Below are 18,311 nucleotides of genomic sequence, written 5' to 3' on the forward strand. Positions count from 1 at the left end.
AGGCCGTGGGCTCGGCCGCCCCCGCTGCTCGTCCCGCCCCTCACGTCGGGCCCCTCCTGGCGGCCAGCTTGGCCCAGCCCCCCGGATTAGCGAGGGCGCGGCCTAAGCCTCTTTGCTGCCGCCGCCCCCGGCATGGCCCGGCATGGACGCCGGCAGCGCTGAGCGGCGCGGCGGAGAGCTTTGCCTGCAGGTGAGGCCGCTCGGCACAGGGGGGGCTCGGACACCCCTCCCGGGACAGCGGCGGGGCCGGGCCGGTACCGGGGCGGGCGGGGGGGGCACCGGGCCTAGGCTGTGCTGCGTCTCCATGGCAACGGTGCAGGGCGCGGGCGAGGGAGTGGCCAACTGTGGCGAGCACCGAGGGGGCGTGGCCACAGCGGGAGCCGGTTGGGGGCGTGGCGCGGGCGTGGTACGCGCGGTAGTGGGCGTGGTCACGCGTGACCCCGCCCTTCGCACCGGCCCGGGGGTCCTGAGCCTCCCGTACCCCTCCAGGTGGGCGACGCCGGCCTGGGCGGCCTCATCCTGCTGCTGCTGACGGCCCGGCCGGGACCGGGCGATGGGGCTGCCCGCGGGGACCCCCCCGAGCCCGGTGAGACCCCAGGGGACTGCGGGGAGCACAAGGGGGTGTGGAGTTCTGGGGGGGCTGCGGGGATCCCGATGGGATGCGTGGTCCTGGGGGGAGTGTGGAGGATCCTAATGGGGTCCAGGGTCCTTGTGGGGGCATTGATGGCGTGTGTTGGCTGTGGGGACCCCAGTGGGCAGTGGGGTCCTGGGGATCTCAGGGTTAGGGTGGCAGTGGGACAGTGATGACAGAGTGCTGCCCCACAACAAGGTTTTCAAACTGGGGGTGCCCACCCTACACCGTGGTCCCCGCCCCATCCTGAGGGTGCCGTGCCCCCAGGCGGGTCGCGGGGGCCCCTGGCGCGCTCCTTGCAGCGGGCAGAGGCCATGCTGCGCAGCGTCACCCCGGGACTGCGCCGCCTGCTGTCCCCGCGGTGGAGCCGGCGCGGTGACACCGACGAGGACGACGACGAGGACGAGGACGAAGCCGCGTCCATCGTGGTCCCGCTGGAGCAAACCTTCCCAGCTCTGCGCCGCTGCCTGTGCGTCTGGGAGGACCCTCGCACCGAGACCTTCCTGGGCTACGTGCGGCCCCATCCCGGTGGCAGCGGCGCCGGTGACTTTTCCGAGGACGCCGTGCGGCGGCGCGTGGCGGAGCGGGGAGCGACCCTGCACGCGCTGCTGCAGCACCGCCACCAGCTCCGCCTGGCCCGCGACTTCACGCGACGCCTCAAGGCCTCCTCCGACTTCCTGCAGCGGCTGCAGGCGTTACCGGAGCCCGGTGAGGCGGCGCTGCCGGCGCTGCGGGAGCTGTGCGCGGAGCTGCGGGGGCACGCGGGGCACTGGGCCGCGCTGCTGCGGCGGCTGCGGGCGGACGCGTGGCTGCGGGCGCTGCCGCAGCGCCGGGGCCAGGCCGTGCTGCACGTGCGCTGGGCGCTGCTGCTGCCCGCCGTGACGGCCGCGCGCCTCACCGGGCACCACATCGAGGCACGGCTGCGGCAGCTGGGCCGCCCCGGTAATCCCGCCCTGGCTGCTGACGGCCTGGCTGAGCTCTTCCAGGGGCTGGAGATCTACAACCGCACGGTGACGGCGCTGGCCGAGGAGCTGGGCCCCGAGGTGAGGGCGCCCGGTGCCTTCACGGTGGGCACGGTGCTGCGGCTGCTGGCGGCCGAGCGCGGCCGGGCCGTGGCCCAGAGGCTCCGGCCCCTCCTGTGGCCCCAGAGTGGGGATGTCAGGGATGGACACGTCCGCTGGGAGGATGTGGGGGTGCCATGGCCACCCACGGCTGAGATGGACACAGAACCTTCTGGAGCGGTGCTGGCGGCTGAGCTGCAGGCACTGTGCCAGGAGGACGAGGAGCTGATGGGACACGTTTTTGGGGTGCTGGTGGCCTCAGCTGACAGCCTGTGGCAGCCGGTGCTGTCAGAGAGCCCCGAGCCTGCGGGGCTGCGGCCGGGCAGTGCCGGGGGCTGGAAGGCCGTGCGGTGGCTGGATGCTGCCCGCGGCCCCGTGGCCGCCACCCTGAGCGCCCGGTACCGCCTGCTGCTCTGGGAGAATGTGGGAGCTGTGCTGGGGGACAGCCCGGGCACCCCTCCTGCCACCCCCAGTGCCACCGTCACCGCGGCGTGGGAGCTGAGCCGTGCGCTGGCTGTTGGTACGTGTGGGGGTACGGGGGGTGCGGGGTCCCTTGGGGTGTCCCTGTGCCACGCTGAGCCCCGCTGTGTCCCCGCTGTGTCCCCACAGCCCGTGTGCCCGCTGAGTGCCGGGAGGAGCTGGGACGGCTCTGCCTGAAGCTGCTGTGCCGGGGTGTTCTCTGCAGCTGGGACACGGGTATGAGGACTGGGGGGGCCACAGGGAGGGGGGCAGGGTGTGGGGTAGGGTGTGGGGTCTGGGGTACAAGGTGTGGGACAGTGTGAGGTACTTGGTGGATATGGGGTGAGGGAATGGGGTATGCCATGAAGGGTCAGATATGCAATATGGGGTGGGGAGTGGGGTGGAGTGTGGGGTCTGGGGTACAAGATGTGGGGCACTTGGATATGGGGTGAGGGAATGGGGTATGCCATAAAGGGTTAGATATGCGATATGGGGTGGCGTGTGGGGTGCAAGTGGGAGATGTTGGGGCATTCTGACTGTTTCTCCTCCAGATTTTACCCGTGCTCTGGGCTCAGGGCTCTCAGACAAGTGCTTGGAGTCCCCAGGAGGGTCCCCAGGGCCGGGGTGCAGTCGCACAGCCCAGCAGCTCCGGTGCCTCTTCCCAGCCCTGGCGCTGGCCCTGCGCTGCCTGCGCCTGCTGCCCGCCCGCCCGCACGGTGAGAGGGGTCTGGGGAGGGGGGCAGGCGGCTCTGGGGGTCCTCCCTGTGCTGACCCCCCCCGCAGCCCCCCCCGGGGGTCTCTGCCTGCGGCTGCAGGTGCTGGGCCGGTGCCTGGCGGCGGTGGCGGCCGCCCACGCGTGGCTGACGGGCCGGGCCGGGCGGTACCTGGCGGCCTGGGCCCTGCCTCAGTTCCTGCTGCTCACCCAGGGAGACCTGCAGGTATGGGGGGCACCGGGGGTACAGGGGGCTGGGGGGACACAGCAGGGCTGGGCTCACTCCCTCTGCTCCCCTCCAGGTGCTGAAGGCAGAGGCAGAGCAGCTGATGCTGCAGGTGAGCAGGACCTTCCCAGAGCCAGGGGACATTCCTGGGGACAGCCCCCCTGAGCCACCCCCCAGCCTGGGATCCCCGTGGGAGCTCCAGCTGTGCCGGCAGATCCGTGACGTGGCCAACAGCATCCAGGTTTGGTGGGACTGTGGGAGGGTGGTCTGAGTACTGGGATGCCTGTGTCACCTGTGTCACCCTGTGTCCTCTGTATCCCAGCTCTTCTCCGGGGACGTGCTCTGGATGTTTTCCACCAGCTGCAAGCGGCTCTCAGCCGAGATCTTTGACCAGACGATGCCTCTGGGCCGGCACTGGCGGCTCGGGCCCCGCGCTGGTGGGTGCTGGGGCTGGGGGGCTGGGAGGGGATTTGGGGGCTCACTGACCTGTGTCCCTGTGTCCCCCAGAGCTGCCCAGCTCCCCCAGCGCCTACGCAGCGGCTGCGGTGCAGGCGGTGCTGGGGCAGGTGCTGCAGGGTGCCCAGGCCCTGCCCCACGATGCCCAGGTGCCCACCCTGGCACGGGTCACCACAGCCTTCCTGGAGGCCTGGATGGATCACATCCTCACCCGACGGATCAAGTTCAGGTACTGGGAATGGGGGGACATGGCCTCTGGGCAGTGCCAGGGGTCCCAGTGTAGTCCTGGGGGTCCCAGTGGCAGTTGCAGAGCTCCCAGTGGCAGTTTCAGAGGTCCCAGTGGCATCCTGGGGGGTCCCAGTGGGGTTCTGGGGGTCCCGGTGGCAGTTCCAGGGGTCCCAGTGGCAGTTTCCAAGGTCCCAGGGGAGTCCTGGGGGTCCCAGTTGCAGTTCCAGGGGTCCCAGTTGCAGTTCCAGGGGTCCCAGTGGGGTTCAGGGGGGTCCTAGTGGCAGTCCCAGGTGTCCCAGTGGCAGTGCTGGGGGTCCAATGTCCAATGCCCGACCAGGGCAGGGGGCTCAGTGGCAGGTTGGGGTCCCACTGATGGTGTCGCCGTGGGGGTCCTGGGGGTTGTCGTGACAGTGCCAGAGGCTCTGTGGGGTCCCAGTGGTGGTCGTGGGGGTCTGATCGCAGTGCCAGAGGCTCTGTGGGGTCCCAGTGGTGGTCGTGGGGGTCTGATCGCAGTGCCAGAGGCTCTGTGGGGGTCCCACGGGTGTGTTGGGGGCTCTGGTGACAGTGCCAGAAGCTCTGTGGGTCATGATGGGGTGCGATGGCAGTACCAGGATCTCGGTGCTGGTCACAGCGTGTGGTGGCGGTGCCGGGGGGTTCTGTGGGGTCCTGCTGGGGGTTCCGGGCTCGCACCCCCCCGTTGACCCCCGTGCCAGCCTGCAGGGTGCCCTGCAGCTGCGGCGGGACTTCGAGGCCGTGCGGGAGCTGGTGTGCTCGGAGCGCTCCGGGCTGGCCCCCGAGGCGCGGCAGGCGCTGCGGGCCCTCTGCGTGTTCCGGCACACGGACACGGCCGTGCGCTGCCTCCTGCAGCAGCCCGGGGGGCTCGGGGGGCACCCCCGCACCTGGGGCAGCCTCCGGCGCTGCTGTGAGAGCGGGATGGGCCGGGAATGGGCTGGGGAGTGGGGCGGGGAATGGGGAATGGGGTGGGGAATGGGCTGGGAGGGTGGGGAATGGGCTGGGCATGGGGAATAGGGTGGGGAATGGGGAATGGGGTGGGGCATGGGGTGGGAGGGGATGAGACAGGCGGGGATGGGGTAGGATGGGGATGGGATGGGGTGCATATGGGGTGGGATAGGGATCGGGAGATTGGGACGAGGGTGGATGGGGACAGAGAGAGGGACCAGGATCTGGATGGGATTGGGATGAAATGGGGAGGAGATGGGATGGCCCAGGGTGGAGGATTGGGACTAGGATGGATAGGGATAGGGATAGGGAGAATGGGACAAGGACTGATGGGGACAAGGATGGGGATGGGGAGATTGGGACAAGGATGGATGGGGACAGGGAGAGGGACCAGGATTGGGATGGGATTGGAATGGGCTGGGGATGGAATGGGACAGGACAGGTGGGATAGGGATCAGGAGATTGGGACAAGAATGGATGGGGACAGGGAGAGGGACAAGGATCTGGATGGGATGGGGATGGGAATGAGGTGGGGATGGAAATGAGATGGTGTGGGATGGAGTGGGATTGGGATGAAGATGAGATGGGGTGGTGATAAAATGGGAATCGGATGGGATGAGGTGGAGTGGGATTCAGATGAAATGGAGTGGAGATGGGATGGGACTGGGTGGAGAATTGGGACAAGGATGGATGGGGACAGGGAGATGAACGAGGATGGGGATTGGATTGGAATGGGGATGGGTGTGGGATGGGACAAGGTGGAAGAAGGAGAATGGGACAAGGACTGATGGGGACAGGGAGAGGGACAAGGATCTGGATGGGATTGGAATGGGGATGGGGTGGGGATGGGGACGTGATGGGAGGGGATGGAATGGGATGGGGTGGGATTGGGATGAAGATGAGTTAGGGTGGTGATAAAATGGGAATCGGATGGGATGAGGTGGAGTGGGATTGGGATGAAATGGGGTGGAGATGGGACTGGGTGGAGAATTGGGAGAAGGATGGATGGGGATAGGGAGATTGGGACAAGGATGGGGATGGGATTGGAATGGGAATGGGGATGGAATGGGACAGGATGGGATAGGGATCAGGAGATGGGGACAGGGAGAGGGACAAGGATGGGAATGGGATTGGAATGGGGACAGGAACTCCCATCAGAAGCAGGACCCAGCCTATCCATCTATCCAACCTATCCCAAACCTACCCATCCCTTGCCAGGCTCAGACGAAGGTGCCCACCCCCTGGAACCATCCTTGGACCCTCTCCCTGGCCTGGACCCTCTGGAGGGGCTGGGCCCAGTGCCAGGGACCCCCCCTGTGTCTCCAGAGGCCGATGTCCCGTCCCGGCCTGAGTCCCCGTTCCCGGGCAGCCAGCAGCAGTGGCTGTCCCTGCGGCTGCACCGTGCCCGCCGCTGGCGCGTGCCAGGGCTGCCGTGCGTGGGGAACAGCCCCGAGGGCTGAGCTGCAATAAACCTGCAAACACCACCGTGGCACCGTGGCTGTGTCTGCGGGTGGGACAGTGGGGTGTGGGGTCTGGCATCCCTGGGCTGTGATCCTGGGATTCCAGCTGGGACCAGTTGCTGGTGGGTGAGCCGGATCTAATTGGGACTTTAGTGGGGAGACTGGTGGGGACTGGGGGTGCAGAGTGGGATTCCCTTGGGGTCCTCGGGGGCACCGCGGGTGCCTAGCTGGGGTTCCAGGGTGATCCTAGGGAAGGCTGGGGGTCCTTTGGGTATCCCCGGAGAGATCAACGGGCATAACAAACCAGACGTGAGGAGGTGGACTGGGTGGCAGGGCAGCTCGGGAACACCGTGCGGTGTCGTTGTCGCCTCGGGGTCACTTTGTGCCAGCGGTGTCCCCGGGAGGGCTGAGCCTGCTCCTGGTCCTCCCGCCCGTCAGGGGGCGCTCGCAGAACGGGCCTGGCCGCAGCTGGCGCAGCGCTGCCGTCACCAGCGCGACTGCCCTGATGGCGGGCGAGCGGCGGCGGCGCGGCGGGGATGGACCCCGGGAACGGCCCCGGGAGCGGCTGCGGGACCGGGACCCGAAACTGCGGCAACAGCAAAAGCCGCAGCGAGGCTCCGGGCGGGGCCGGACGGCGCTGGCGCTCACAGCGGCGGCGGCAGCGCTGGCGCTGTGTCTGGCGGCGGCGGCTGCCGGGTGGAAGCGGTGGAGCGAAGCCTCCCGCCTGGTCACCCCGCACCCCGCGCCCCCCGCCGTCCCCCCCGGATCTACCGGGCCTCTCGCGTCGCCCACCTATTTCTGGGGCACGTACCGGCCTCACGTTTACTTCGGGATGAAGACGCGGAGCCCGCGCGCTGTGGTGACCGGTGAGGGGCGCGGGGGGCTCTGCCCCGGCCCGGGGCTCGCCCGGCCCCGCTCGCACCGCGAGGCCGCCCCTGACACCTCCCCGCCCCTCCAGGACTGATGTGGCTCCAACACGGCGGCAACCTGCGGCACACGAGCGAGCAGAACGACGGCGTGTCGCGATACGGGTGGCTGATGCACGACGGGGAGAATTTCGGAGTGCAGGAGATCCGCGATGAGGGGCTGCTGCTGAGAACCGAGTTCGTGAAGCAGCCGGGGGGAGACCACGGCGGCGATTGGAGCTGGCGGGTCACGGCAAAGATGGAGGTGAGGGGGTAAAAGTGGGAGAGGGGTTGGGATGCCGGGGAGCTTTTGTCATCCTCCTCTTCCTCCTCCCCAGGGCAAGGGCCCGGCCCCTCTCCTGTCCCTCTTCTTCTACGTGGCCACAGACGGGCAGGGGACGCTGCGGCCGGTGCTGGAGAACGGGACACGGCTGGCGGCTGTGGCAGGGATGGCGGAGGAGCTCGGGGACTTCACCCTCACCTTCCTGCTGCCCACTGGGGAGGGCGGGGAGGGGCCCAAGTACGCCAGGTGAGTGTCTGGGCTGTGTCCCTTCCATCTACCCCCATGTCTCCACCGTGTCCCCCATCCCTGACTCTCCTGTCCCCCCAGCTACAACTTCCTGGCCGCGGGGGTGCCGGGGCTGCACCGCCTCACCGACCTGGTCCGGCACAGCCTCCGCGAGAGCTCCGTGTTCTCCCCGCCGGGCCGACCTCGCCGCCGCTTTTTCGGGGTGTCCAGCACCGGGGGGCTGCCCGGGGAGCCCCCGCGGGGGCAGCTGCTGCTGCACCAGGTGACGCTGGAGCCGCCGGCGGTGCTGGAGGTGACGCTGGAATCGGGCAGCGCGGCGGGGGCGCGGCAGGGCCGGCTGGCGGGGCCGGCGCTGAGCGCGGCGCTGGCCCGGCACGCGGCCGCCTTCGAGCGACGCTTTGAGGACACTTTTGGGCTGGGGACACGCGGGGTGTCCCTCCCGCAGCGCCGCTTCGCCCAGGCCGCGCTCAGCGAGATGCTGGGCGGCATCGGCTTCTTCCACGGCCGCTCGCTGCTGCGCTCGGAGCACCGCGAGGAGCCGCTGCCCGGCATGGAGTCCGTGCTGTTCACGGCCGTGCCCTCGCGCTCCTGCTTCCCGCGGGGCTTCCTGTGGGACGAGGGCTTCCACCTGCTGCTGCTGGCCCGCTGGGACCCCGCGCTGGCCCGCGACATCCTGGCCCACTGGCTCGACCTGCTCAACGCCGACGGCTGGATCCCGCGGGAGCAGATCCTGGGGGAGGAGGCGCGCTCCCGCGTGCCCCCCGAGTTCGTGCTGCAGCACAGCGAGACGGCGAACCCCCCGACGCTGCTGCTGGCGCTGGAGCGGCTGCTGCCCGACGCGCCCCTGCCCTACCTGCGCCGCCTCTTCCCGCGCCTCCGCTCCTGGTTCGAGTGGCTCAACCGCACGCAGGCCGGCCCCGAGCCCTTCACCTTCCGCTGGCGCGGCCGCGACCCCGACCCCGAGCGCTTCCTGAACCCCAAGACTCTGTCGTCGGGGCTGGACGATTACCCCCGCGCCTCGCACCCGTCCGCCCAGGAGCGGCACCTGGACCTGCGCTGCTGGATGGCGCTGGGCGCCCGCGTGCTGGCGGCGCTGGCCGAGCGCCTGGGCGAGCCCCACGCGCCCTATCGCGACATGGCCGCCGCCCTCAGCGACAACGCCCTGCTGGAGCGGCTGCACTGGGCACCCGAGCTGGGCGCCTTCGCCGACTTCGGCAACCACAGCTCGGCCGTGGCTCTGCGCTGGCACCGCCCGGCCCCGGTGCCCGGCCGGCCCCCGGCGGCCCCGCAGCTGCGGCGGGAGGTGCGGGAGGCGCCGCGGCTGCAATTCGTGGCAGCTTTGGGCTACGTCAGCCTGTTCCCGCTGCTGCTGCAGCTGCTGCGGGCGGACTCGCCGCGGCTGCCGGCGCTGCTGGGCTCCATGAGCAGCGAGCAGCAGCTGTGGACGCCGTTCGGGCTGCGCTCGCTGGCCCGCGACAGCCCCTTGTACCTGCGGCGCAACACCGAGCACGACCCCCCCTACTGGCGCGGCTCGGTCTGGGTCAACATCAACTTCCTGGCGCTGCGGGCGCTGCACGGGTACGCGCGGGCCGAGGGGCCGCACCGGGAGCGAGCGGCAAAGCTCTACCGGGAGCTGCGGCAAAACCTCGTGGCCAATGTGTTCCGGCAGTACGAGGCCACCGGGTTCCTGTGGGAGCACTACCGGGACAGCGATGGCACCGGGCAGGGGTGTCACCCCTTCGCCGGCTGGTCGGCGCTCGTGGTGCTGGCCATGGCTGAGGACTATTGATGTGGGGGGTTCCTGTGCCCCCTGCCTGCCTGCCTGCGGTGCTCAGGGCCAGGGGAGGTGTTGGGGGGCAGTGCCAGAGCCCCCCTGCCTCCCCTGCAATAAACCTCCATGACTGTGGCCTCTCGCCACCTGTGTCAGGGTGTCACGGTGTCACCTTTGCTGGCCCCCGTGCCATGGGGGGATGTTCTGCCCCTTCCTGTGGAGTCAGGGGTCACCACTCAGCCCAGTGCACCCACCACAAATGTCAGTGGTACTTCACATCTCTTTAATGGTGAGAGAACGCGCCGGGACCTCCCACCCACCCCCATGGGGCGATGGGGCCCCCCCCGGGCAGCAGCACCGGGATCACAGGGGAGGCCCCAGGAGCAGTTTGGAGGGGAGGGGGCTCCAGCAGGACCCCACCACACTGCAAGGTGGGCGTCACTCGGGGCGAGGGCCCCCAGGGATGAGTCCAGACCCTACTCGGGGGTCCTGTGGGGAGGCTCAGACGGGCAGCACAGGTGAGCCGGGCCCCCCACCACCCCCTGCTCCCCCACAGCCCTCAGGCTCACCCTCCTCCTCCTCCACACCCCGGCCCACCTCGATGCCCGAATCCCCCGTGAGCCGCCGGTGCCGCCCGGGGCATCCCCCCGGCACAGCTCTGCCCGCCTCACCCTCTCCCCCCTCGGTGTTGGAGCAGCGGTGTCCCTCGGCCTCACACAAATCCGGGGGCGCTTGTTTGGGGGGGCCCCCGCGGGCCGGCAGCTCCTCGGGCAGGGGCAGGTCCCAGCTGGCACCGGTGCCGGTGCTGCTGGAGCCGTAATCACGGCCGGTACTGCCACCCCCCGTGCCCGGGCCCGGCTCCGGGTCAGTCTCGTCGGTGCCCGGCGCCGAGAGCGAGGAGCTGCTGGGGGAGGAGGCGCAGGAGCAGCCGCAGGAGCAGGAGCTGCAGCCCCCGGAGGAGCCCGGCGACAGCGAGGGGCTCCCGGGGCTGTAGGGCGGCGGCGGCGTCCCGGGGCGCTGCGCCACCTCCTCGTACGCCGGCAGCTTGAAGGAGGCCAGCAGCCCTGGGGACGGGAGAGGCGGGGTCAGGGGACACCCGGGACACCGGGGGAACACCGGCAAACGGCCCCGAGGGGATGGAGATGGAGGGCACAGGGCTGGGGGTGTACATGGGGACCCAGGATAATGGGGGGTGGCACAGGGGGTCCTGACTCACTGAGATCCCCCGTGAAGATGTGGGGTATGAGGGGCTGGGGGTCCCGATCTACTGAGGTCTCCACCCCCCGTGGGTTTGGGGGGTTCGGGGTAAATTGAGCAGCCGGTCACTCACGGAGGTCCCCCGAGGAGGGCGGGTAGTGGCAGGCACCGTGGTAGGCGATGAGGTTGATCTCACGCTGCCGCTGCTGCTGCTGCAGGCGCAGCTTGGCCCGCCGGTGCCGGAAGGCGCAGCAGCAGCTCAGCAGGATCAGGATGGTCCAGAGCAGCCAGAACCCTGCGGGAACGGGGCGGCGGAGCCGGTTCACTCCGAACCCCCGTGCCCACCGAACCCCCGGACCCCCCGTTCCACACGGGGGATCCCCCAGAACCTCCCAGAGCCCTCAGTCCCTCCCAGCTCCTCCGGAGCCCCCAGCCCCGACACAGCCCCTGAGCTCCCTGGAGTCCCGGCTCCGCCCCGAGCCCTCAGCCCGCCCGGAGGCCCCGTTGTTCCCCTCGGTTCTCCCGGGATCCCGCCGCACTCACACCACAGCTCGTAGTAGTAGGTGCAGCAGCCGCTCTCCCCGCAGCAGTGCCCGGTCTCGCACACGTAGGGCCGGTTGTTCACCCCCGGGCAGAACTCCCGGGCCTGCGGGCACGGCCGCACCGTCACCGCAGCCCCGCGCGCAGCCCCCCCAGCCCCGGCCCGCCCGGTACCTGCGGGTGCTGCCGGCCCAGCAGCGCGGCCCAGGCCCCCTCGGCGCTCCCGGGCCGCTCCATGGCGCCGCCGCCTAAAGCCCGCCGCGGCCCCGCGCCCGCCCGGCCGCGGCCCCCGCCGCCCGCAGCAGCCGCCGCCGCCCCGTGGCCGCTGCCGCCGCCATCGCGGCCCCCGCGGCCGCCGCCGCCCGGGCCGGGGCCGTCGCCGCCGCCATCACGCCCGGCCCGAAATCCCGCCCCCGCGGCCACCGTCGGCCAATCAGCGGACGCTCCGCAGCCGGCAGCCAATCGGCGCCTCCGCCACCGCCCGGCTGCAGCCAATCGCTCGCCGTCTGCCTGAGTCTCACGCCCAACAACAGAGACAAAGAAGCCGAGCCCCGCCCCCTCCATGATTGGCGGCTATGGGGACCAACCGGAGACAGAGCACCGCCCCCAGGTTCTGACTGACAGCGGTGCTCGCCAATGGTGGCCCAGTCCTAAGTTCGGCGGAGGGCGCGGCCTCCCGGCCCGCCTCGGGGCGGGCATTCGGCACAGCGCAACCAATTGGCGAGCAAACCGCCCTTCGTCAGTCTGATTGGCAAAGTGTCCGACCAATCAGCGTCGCCGCTCTCCGCCGCGCAGGGCCACGACCAAGGGGCACTGACGGAGAGCGCCTCGCCTACTCGGGACGGACCATAACGCACCGCGGGGGGAAGGAGTGGGGCTATTCCATAGCTGGGGGAGGACGGGTCTGTACCACAGCGCTCCCGGGGGGTGTAGGACTGTACCACAGCGCTCCCGGGGGTGTAAGACTGAACCACAGCGCTCCCGGGGGTGTCGGACTTTACCACAGCGTTCCCGGGGGATCGGGCTGCTTCCCCATCCCAGCAGACTCACACACGGCTCCTTCAACAACAGCTTTTAATCAGCTCCGCCACCTCAGGACCACCCTCTGTCCTTGCCGGGGTCCCCAACCCTCCGTGTCCACGGTGGAGAGCCCGGAGCCCTCTGGAGCTCCACATCCCAGGTTCCACCTCCGTTTGGAGGAGCTCCAGGTGTCCATGAGGAACTGCAGCTCTCCGGGTGGCCTGGCCAGAGCCTCTGTATCCATGATGGACATTCTGAATCTCCTTGTTCTGGCCCCACGTGGAAGGTCTGGAGCTCCCCACAGTGCAGACCCACAGGTTCCTCTTCCAGCACTCTGTGTCCGTGTGGACAATGCAGGAACTCCATATGGCCGTGTGGTCTGGCCCTTGTATCCACGGCAAAGCTTCCACAGCCCCGGAGATCCACAGCCCCCCAGAGAGGATCCATAGACCCCCAAAGAGGTTCTGTACTCCCCGCAGAGGGTCTGTAGAGCCCACAGATGCTTCATAGCCCTCCAGGGAGCGTCCATAGTCCCCTGATGAGGGTCTGCAGATCACACAGAGGGTCTATAGCCCCCCCAGAGTGGATGCATAGCCCCTGGTGAGGGTGGGTAACCCCACAGAGGATCTAAAGCCCCCTCAGAGAGGATCCATAGCCCTCACAGAGTGTCTGTAGCCCCTTGGTGAGGTCCTGTAGCCCCCTCAGAGGTCCCGTAGCCCACCACAGATGGCCGGTAGCCCCTGCAGAGGGCCCAGAGCTCTCCTCAGAGTGTCCGTAGCCCCCCACAGAGGTCCCATAGCCCGCCACAGAGGATCTTTAGCCCCCCCCCCCCCAGAGGATCTGTAGCTCCCTGGTGAGGGTCTGGACCCCCCACAGAGGATCCATAGCCCTTCAGAGAGGATCCACAGCCCCCTCAGAGGATCCATAGACCCTGGATGAGGTCCTGTAGCCCCTAGTGAGGGTCTGTAGGCCCCAGCGAGGGCCCATAGCTCCCCTCAGAGGATCTGTAGCCCACCAGAGAAGGCCTGTGGCTCGTCTCAGAGGTTCCACACCCCCCAAGAGGATCTGTAGCGCCCTGGAGAGTGTCCGTAGCCCCCTAGTAAGAGTCTGTAGCTCGCCTCAGAGGGCACATAGCCCCCCAGAGAAGACCCATAGCTCCCCTCAGACTGTCTGTAGGCCCCCTCAGAGGATTCATAGTTCCCTGCAGAGGATCTGTAGCTCCCTGGTAAGGGTCTGGAGACCGCCTCAGAGGATCCATAGCCCCCTGGAGAGTGTCTGTAGCTCCTGGTGAGGACCCATAGCTCCCCAGCGAGGATCCATAGCCCCCCGCAGAGGATCTGTAGCCCCCACAGAGGGCTCATAGCCCCTTGGTGAGGTCCTGTACCCCCGCCAGAGAGGTCCCGTAGCCCCTGGAGAGTTCCTGTACCCCCTCACCGCTCTCAGCCCGCGCTCTGCAGCAGCTGCAGGTTGCGCCGGTAGCAGCCCAGGCTGCAGAGGGGCCGCCCGGTTTGGGCGCAGCTGTAGCGCTTGGCGTTGCCGCAGCCGGGCACGGCGCAGGGCTGGGCGGGCGGCGCGGGCGGCGCGGCGGCGGCCGCGGGCACCGGGAAGCCGGCGGGGAAGGAGACGGTGACGCCGTCGGCGGCGCTGCGGTAATGAACCACGGGGCACGGGGCGCGGCGGGCGCGGCGCTCGCGCAGGGCCCGCACCTTGGCCTTGTGCGTGCGCGTCAGGCGCTCGATGGTCTGGTTCTTGCTCTCCTCGGCCTTGCGGGCCGCCTGCAGCCGCCGGCGCCGCGCCCGCTCCTCGCGCTTCTCCCGCATCTCCTCCGTCACCTCCTTGGCCTTGGCGCCCATGGGCAGCTGCAGCAGGGGCTGGCTCTGCTGCTTGTGCAGCAACGCGCGCTGTGGGGTGAGGAGGGGGGTCGGAGGGGGGTCTGGGAGGTACCCCCAGCTCCAGCTCTGCTCCACAGCGGTTCTGGGCTTCCTGCAGCCCTTCCAGATCCCCTCAGTCATGGCCCATTGGGTTATGAGGCTCCCCAGACCCCCCTCAGCTCAGTTCCCCTCTGGGTCTGAAGCTCCCTGAGCCCCCCCAGTCCCACCATCCCTGCCCTGCAGCCCTTCCACACCCCTCAGTCATACACCAGAGGCTATGAGGCCCCCCAGTCCCCTTCTTCCTGGGTCTGGAGCTCCCTGAGCACCCCCAGCCCCTCTCCAGGCCTCCCCAGTCATGCCTCAGGGGTTATAAGGCTCCTCAGTCCCCCCTCAGCCCAGCTCCCCTCTGAGTCTGGAGCTCCCTGAGCACTCCCAGCCCCGCCCTCCATCTCTTCCACATCCCCTCAGTCGCTCCCCAAGGGTTCCAGCTCAGTCCCAGTGCAGTTCTGGGCTTCCTGCAGCACCCCCAGCCACCCCCAGCCCTCTCCTGCAGTCCTTCCAGGCCCCCTCAGTCATGCCTCAGGAGTTATGAGGTTCCCCTGCACCCTATCAGCCCAGCTTTGTCCTGGGTCTGGAGCTACCTGAGCACCACCAGTCCACCCAGCCCTGCCCTGCAGCCCTTCCACATCCCCTCAGTCGCTGCCCAAGGGTTCCAGCTCAGCCCCAGAGCAGTTCTGGGCTTCCTGCAGCACTCCAGCCACCCTAGCCCTGCCCTGCAGCCCTTCCAGATCCTTCCAGTCATGCCCCAGGGGTTATGAGGCTCCCCAATCCCTCCTCAGCCCAGCTTTGTCCTGGGTCTGGAGCTCCCTGAGCACCCTCGGTCCCCCAGTCCTGCCCTCCAGGCCCCCCCAATCATGCCCCAGGGGTTTTTGAGGCTCCTCAGTCCCCCCCATCAGCCCAGTTCCCCTCAGGGTCTGGAGCTCCCTGAGCACCCCCAGCCCCTCCCCACCCCCCCCAGCATCCCTTCCACATCCCCAGTCATGCCACAGAGGTTATGAGGGTCCCCAGTCCCCCTCAGCCCAGCTCCCCTTGGGGTCTGGAGCTCCCTGAGCACCCCCAGGCCCTACCAAGATCCCCCCAGTCATGCCCCAGGGGTTATGAGGGTCCCCAGTCCCCCCTCAGCCCAGCTCCCCTCAGATCTGGAGCTCCCTGAGCCCCCCCAGACCTGCCGGGCTGTCAGGAGGGACTCGTCCACCTCCCTCTTGATGTCCCCGTTGTCATCCAGCTCCCCCCTCTCCAGGGCCGCCAGCCAGCGCCGCTCCTCCTCCTCCTCTTCCTCCTCCTCTTCCTCCTCCTCCTCCTCGCCCTCCTCACGGGCAGGGAAGCAGCTCTCGGGGTCCAGCTCGGGCAGCGGGGAGGGGGCCAGGTTGCTGTCCTCATCTGAGGGGAACAGCCACAAAGTGGGGGTCACAGTGCCCTGGGGGGGTCCAGAGCATCCCCTGCCCACCCAGCCCTCACTGTGAGCCCTCACAGCCCACCCAGCCCTCACTGTGAGCCCCCCCAGAACCCACTGCGAGCACCCACAGCCCACCCAGCCCTCACTGTGAGCCCCCCATTTTCCCCCCTCCCTACCCAGCCCTCACTCTGAGCCCCCAGAGCCCACCCAGCCTCACTGTGAGCCCCCCCCAGAACACCCCCTGCCCACCCAGTCCTCACTCAGAGCCTCCCATTTTCACCCAGAGCTCCCCCATTTCCCCTCACCCCTCACTCTGAGCCCCCCATTTAACCCCACGCCCACCCAGCCTTCACTCTGAGCCCCCCCCATCTCCCCCGAGGGCTCCCCTTGCTCACCCAGCCCTCACCCTGAGCCCCCCCAGACCATCCCCAGCCCACCCAGCCCTCACTCTGAGCCCCCCAGAGCTCCCCCTGCCCACCCAGACCTCACTCTGAGCCCCCAGAGCCCATCCAGCCTCACCCTGAGCCCCCCCAGAACACCCCCTGCCCACCCAGCCCTCACTCTGAGCCCCCAGAGCCCATCCAGCTGTCACCCTGAGCCCCCCATTTCCCTCCCTGCCCACCCAGACCTCACTCTGAGCCCCCCATTTCCCTCCCTGCCCACCCAGCCCTCACTCTGACCCCCCCATTTCCCCCCAGCCCTCACTGTGACCCCCCCATGTCCCCCCGGTGCTCACCCAGCCATGCCCGGTACTGCTCGATGGGCACGCTGGGCTCCTCCTCATCCCCCGCCAGCAGCGGGGACGGCGAGTGCGTCCCTTCGGGGACCACCGTGAACGTGGGGACACTGCGGGGGAGCAGAGAGGAGTTTGGGGGGACACACGGGACAGGCCCGGCCCTTCCTCCCCTCATCCTCCTCCTCTTCCTCGCCCATTTTGGTGCCCAGGCTGTGCCCCCTGCTCCCCCCTCACCTCTTGGTGCCCAGGATTTGCCCTCCCAGCTTAATCCGGAGCCGCAGCCGTGGCTGCCGAGGCGGTTCGGGCCCCGGGGCCGGCCCGGCCTCGTGGTGGTGCCGTTTCTTGTGCTTTTTCTTGTGCTTCTTGTGCTTCTTCTTGTGGCCGCCATGGCCGCCCGCCTCGGCCTCCTGCCCTGTGAGGGGGAACGCGGGCTCAGCGAGGGCTCCCCGCGGGCTCTGCCGCACCGGGGAGCGATCCCGCAACACCCCCGGGCCCTGCCCGGCCTCGCGGCCTCTCACCGTGCCCGCCGGCCTCCATCGCTCCCCGCCGCCAGGCCCTGCGCATCCGCCCGCGGGGGACCCAATTCGGGACGGACCCACTTCCGGTCAAAACTCACTTCCGCCCGGCTTGGCTGCCGCCCATTATGAGGGCCTGGTGACGCTGCTGCCGCCATCTTTGAAATGGGCACGTTGTGTGCTGTCCGGGGGGAAACCGGTGCCAGGGGTGCTTTTGGGCCGGCCGCGGCAGGTGTGTGAGCTCAGGTGAGATCAGGACAGGGTGAGGAGATTTGGCTTCATCAATCCATAGAAATACCCCAAAAAACCACCCAAAAACTCTCAAATACCCGCACAAATATCCCAAATACCCACGTAAACCCCTCAGATACTCACCCAAATATCCCAAATATCCACACAAAACTCTGAAATACCCACCCAAATATCCACATAAGCCCCTCAGATACTCACCCAAATATCTCATATAATCACGTAAAACCCTCAAAGTCTCACCCAAATATCCCAAATATCCATATAAACCCCTCAAATACTCGCACAAATATTCACAAAAATCTCTCATCTGAGTGTGGATGCCAGGATGGTGCCTAGGGCAGCAGGAGGAGTTTTGATTTCATCAATCCACACAAATATCCCAAATATCCACACAAAACTCTCAAATACCCACACAAATATCCACATAAACCCCTCAAATGCTCACCCAACACCACAAATATCCAGAAAAAAAACCCTTAAATACCCCCAAATATCTAAGATATCCACACAAACCCCTCAAATACCCACCCAAATATCTCAAATATCCACAAAAAAAAAACTCAAATACTCGCCCAAATATCCACACAAACCCCTCAGATACCTATCCAAATATCTCAAATATCCACACAAATCCTTAAATTCTCACCCAAATATCCACATAAACCCCTCAAATACCCACCCAAATAGCCCAAATACCCACCAAAAACTCTTAAATACCCCCAAATATCTCAAATATTTACACAAACTCCTCAAATTCTCACCCAAATATCCACTCAAACCCCTCAGATACCCACCCAAAAATCTCAAATATCCACACAAACCCCTCAAATACCCCCCCAAAATCTCATATAATCACATAAACCCCTCAAATACCCACCCAAATGTCTCAAATATCCACAAAAAAACCTCTTAAATACCCCCAAATATCTCAAATATTCGCACAAACTCCTCAAATTCTCACCCAAATATCCCAAATATCCCCACAAAACTCTCAAATACCCGCCCAAATACCCCAAATATCCACAAAAAAAAAAAAAAAAACCTCCTAAACACCCCCAAATATCTCAAATATTCACACAAACGCCTCAGATATTCACCCCAAAATCCCAAATATCCGCAAAAATCTCTGAAATACCCTCAAAAACCCCAAATATTGACATAAACCCCTCAGATACCCACCCAAATAACCCAAATACCCACAATATTTTCTGTGGTATTTTGGGATTCCCTGTGGGATTTTGGAATTCCCTGCAGGATTTTGGGATTTTTGGCGGGATTATGGGATTCTCTGAGGGTTTTGGGGATTCCCTGCTGGATTTTGGGGTT

General features: G+C 67.0%; 4 protein-coding genes across 4 annotated transcripts; 2 read left to right on the forward strand and 2 right to left on the reverse strand.

Annotated features, from left to right (window-relative positions):
• Window positions 1-9: 9 nt before the first annotated feature.
• CCDC142 (coiled-coil domain containing 142) lies at window positions 10-6,207 on the forward strand. The gene is made up of 11 exons (XM_059471151.1): window positions 10-190; window positions 490-586; window positions 899-2,212; window positions 2,302-2,388; window positions 2,703-2,867; window positions 2,935-3,089; window positions 3,166-3,330; window positions 3,412-3,526; window positions 3,597-3,774; window positions 4,487-4,695; window positions 5,952-6,207. The coding sequence occupies exons 1-11, from the start codon at window positions 143-145 to the stop codon at window positions 6,191-6,193; spliced, it is 2,775 nt and encodes a 924-aa protein (XP_059327134.1). The 5' UTR covers window positions 10-142; the 3' UTR covers window positions 6,194-6,207.
• A 491-nt stretch (window positions 6,208-6,698) lies between these two features.
• Window positions 6,699-9,550, forward strand: MOGS (mannosyl-oligosaccharide glucosidase). Its single transcript, XM_059470974.1, has 4 exons — window positions 6,699-7,059; window positions 7,152-7,363; window positions 7,437-7,627; window positions 7,709-9,550. Exons 1-4 carry the CDS (start codon window positions 6,699-6,701, stop codon window positions 9,414-9,416), a joined length of 2,472 nt encoding a protein of 823 aa, XP_059326957.1. The 3' UTR covers window positions 9,417-9,550.
• Window positions 9,551-9,660: 110 nt separating this feature from the next.
• On the reverse strand, window positions 9,661-11,442 carry WBP1 (WW domain binding protein 1). Its single transcript, XM_059471390.1, has 4 exons — window positions 11,310-11,442; window positions 11,139-11,241; window positions 10,729-10,890; window positions 9,661-10,462 (listed from the first exon to the last, which is right to left on the reverse strand). Exons 1-4 carry the CDS (start codon window positions 11,370-11,372, stop codon window positions 9,900-9,902), a joined length of 891 nt encoding a protein of 296 aa, XP_059327373.1. The 5' UTR covers window positions 11,373-11,442; the 3' UTR covers window positions 9,661-9,899.
• A 750-nt stretch (window positions 11,443-12,192) lies between these two features.
• On the reverse strand, window positions 12,193-16,891 carry INO80B (INO80 complex subunit B). The gene is given in 6 exon segments (XM_059471389.1): window positions 12,193-14,056; window positions 15,252-15,466; window positions 16,219-16,328; window positions 16,453-16,630; window positions 16,737-16,821; window positions 16,823-16,891. Coding segments are annotated over 6 exon segments (1,119 nt in total). The 3' UTR covers window positions 12,193-13,594.
• Window positions 16,892-18,311: the final 1,420 nt, after the last annotated feature.

Source organism: Ammospiza nelsoni, chromosome 4 (assembly GCF_027579445.1).
Source record: "Ammospiza nelsoni isolate bAmmNel1 chromosome 4, bAmmNel1.pri, whole genome shotgun sequence".
Classification (NCBI taxonomy): Eukaryota; Metazoa; Chordata; class Aves; order Passeriformes; family Passerellidae; genus Ammospiza; species Ammospiza nelsoni.

Coding starts and splice junctions, on each gene's coding strand:
- CCDC142 (XM_059471151.1), top strand. CDS start 143: ATGGACGCCGGCAGCGCTGAGCGGCGCGGCGGAGAGCTTTGCCTGCAG. Junction 191..489: donor GCGGAGAGCTTTGCCTGCAG/GTGAGGCCGCTC, acceptor GTACCCCTCCAG/GTGGGCGACGCCGGCCTGGG. Junction 2,389..2,702: donor TCTCTGCAGCTGGGACACGG/GTATGAGGACTG, acceptor TTTCTCCTCCAG/ATTTTACCCGTGCTCTGGGC.
- MOGS (XM_059470974.1), top strand. CDS start 6,699: ATGGCGGGCGAGCGGCGGCGGCGCGGCGGGGATGGACCCCGGGAACGG. Junction 7,060..7,151: donor CCCGCGCGCTGTGGTGACCG/GTGAGGGGCGCG, acceptor CCGCCCCTCCAG/GACTGATGTGGCTCCAACAC. Junction 7,628..7,708: donor GAGGGGCCCAAGTACGCCAG/GTGAGTGTCTGG, acceptor CTGTCCCCCCAG/CTACAACTTCCTGGCCGCGG.
- WBP1 (XM_059471390.1), bottom strand. CDS start 11,372: ATGGAGCGGCCCGGGAGCGCCGAGGGGGCCTGGGCCGCGCTGCTGGGC. Junction 11,242..11,309: donor TGGGCCGGCAGCACCCGCAG/GTACCGGGCGGG, acceptor CCGTGCCCGCAG/GCCCGGGAGTTCTGCCCGGG. Junction 10,463..10,728: donor GCCCTCCTCGGGGGACCTCC/GTGAGTGACCGG, acceptor TCCCGTCCCCAG/GGCTGCTGGCCTCCTTCAAG.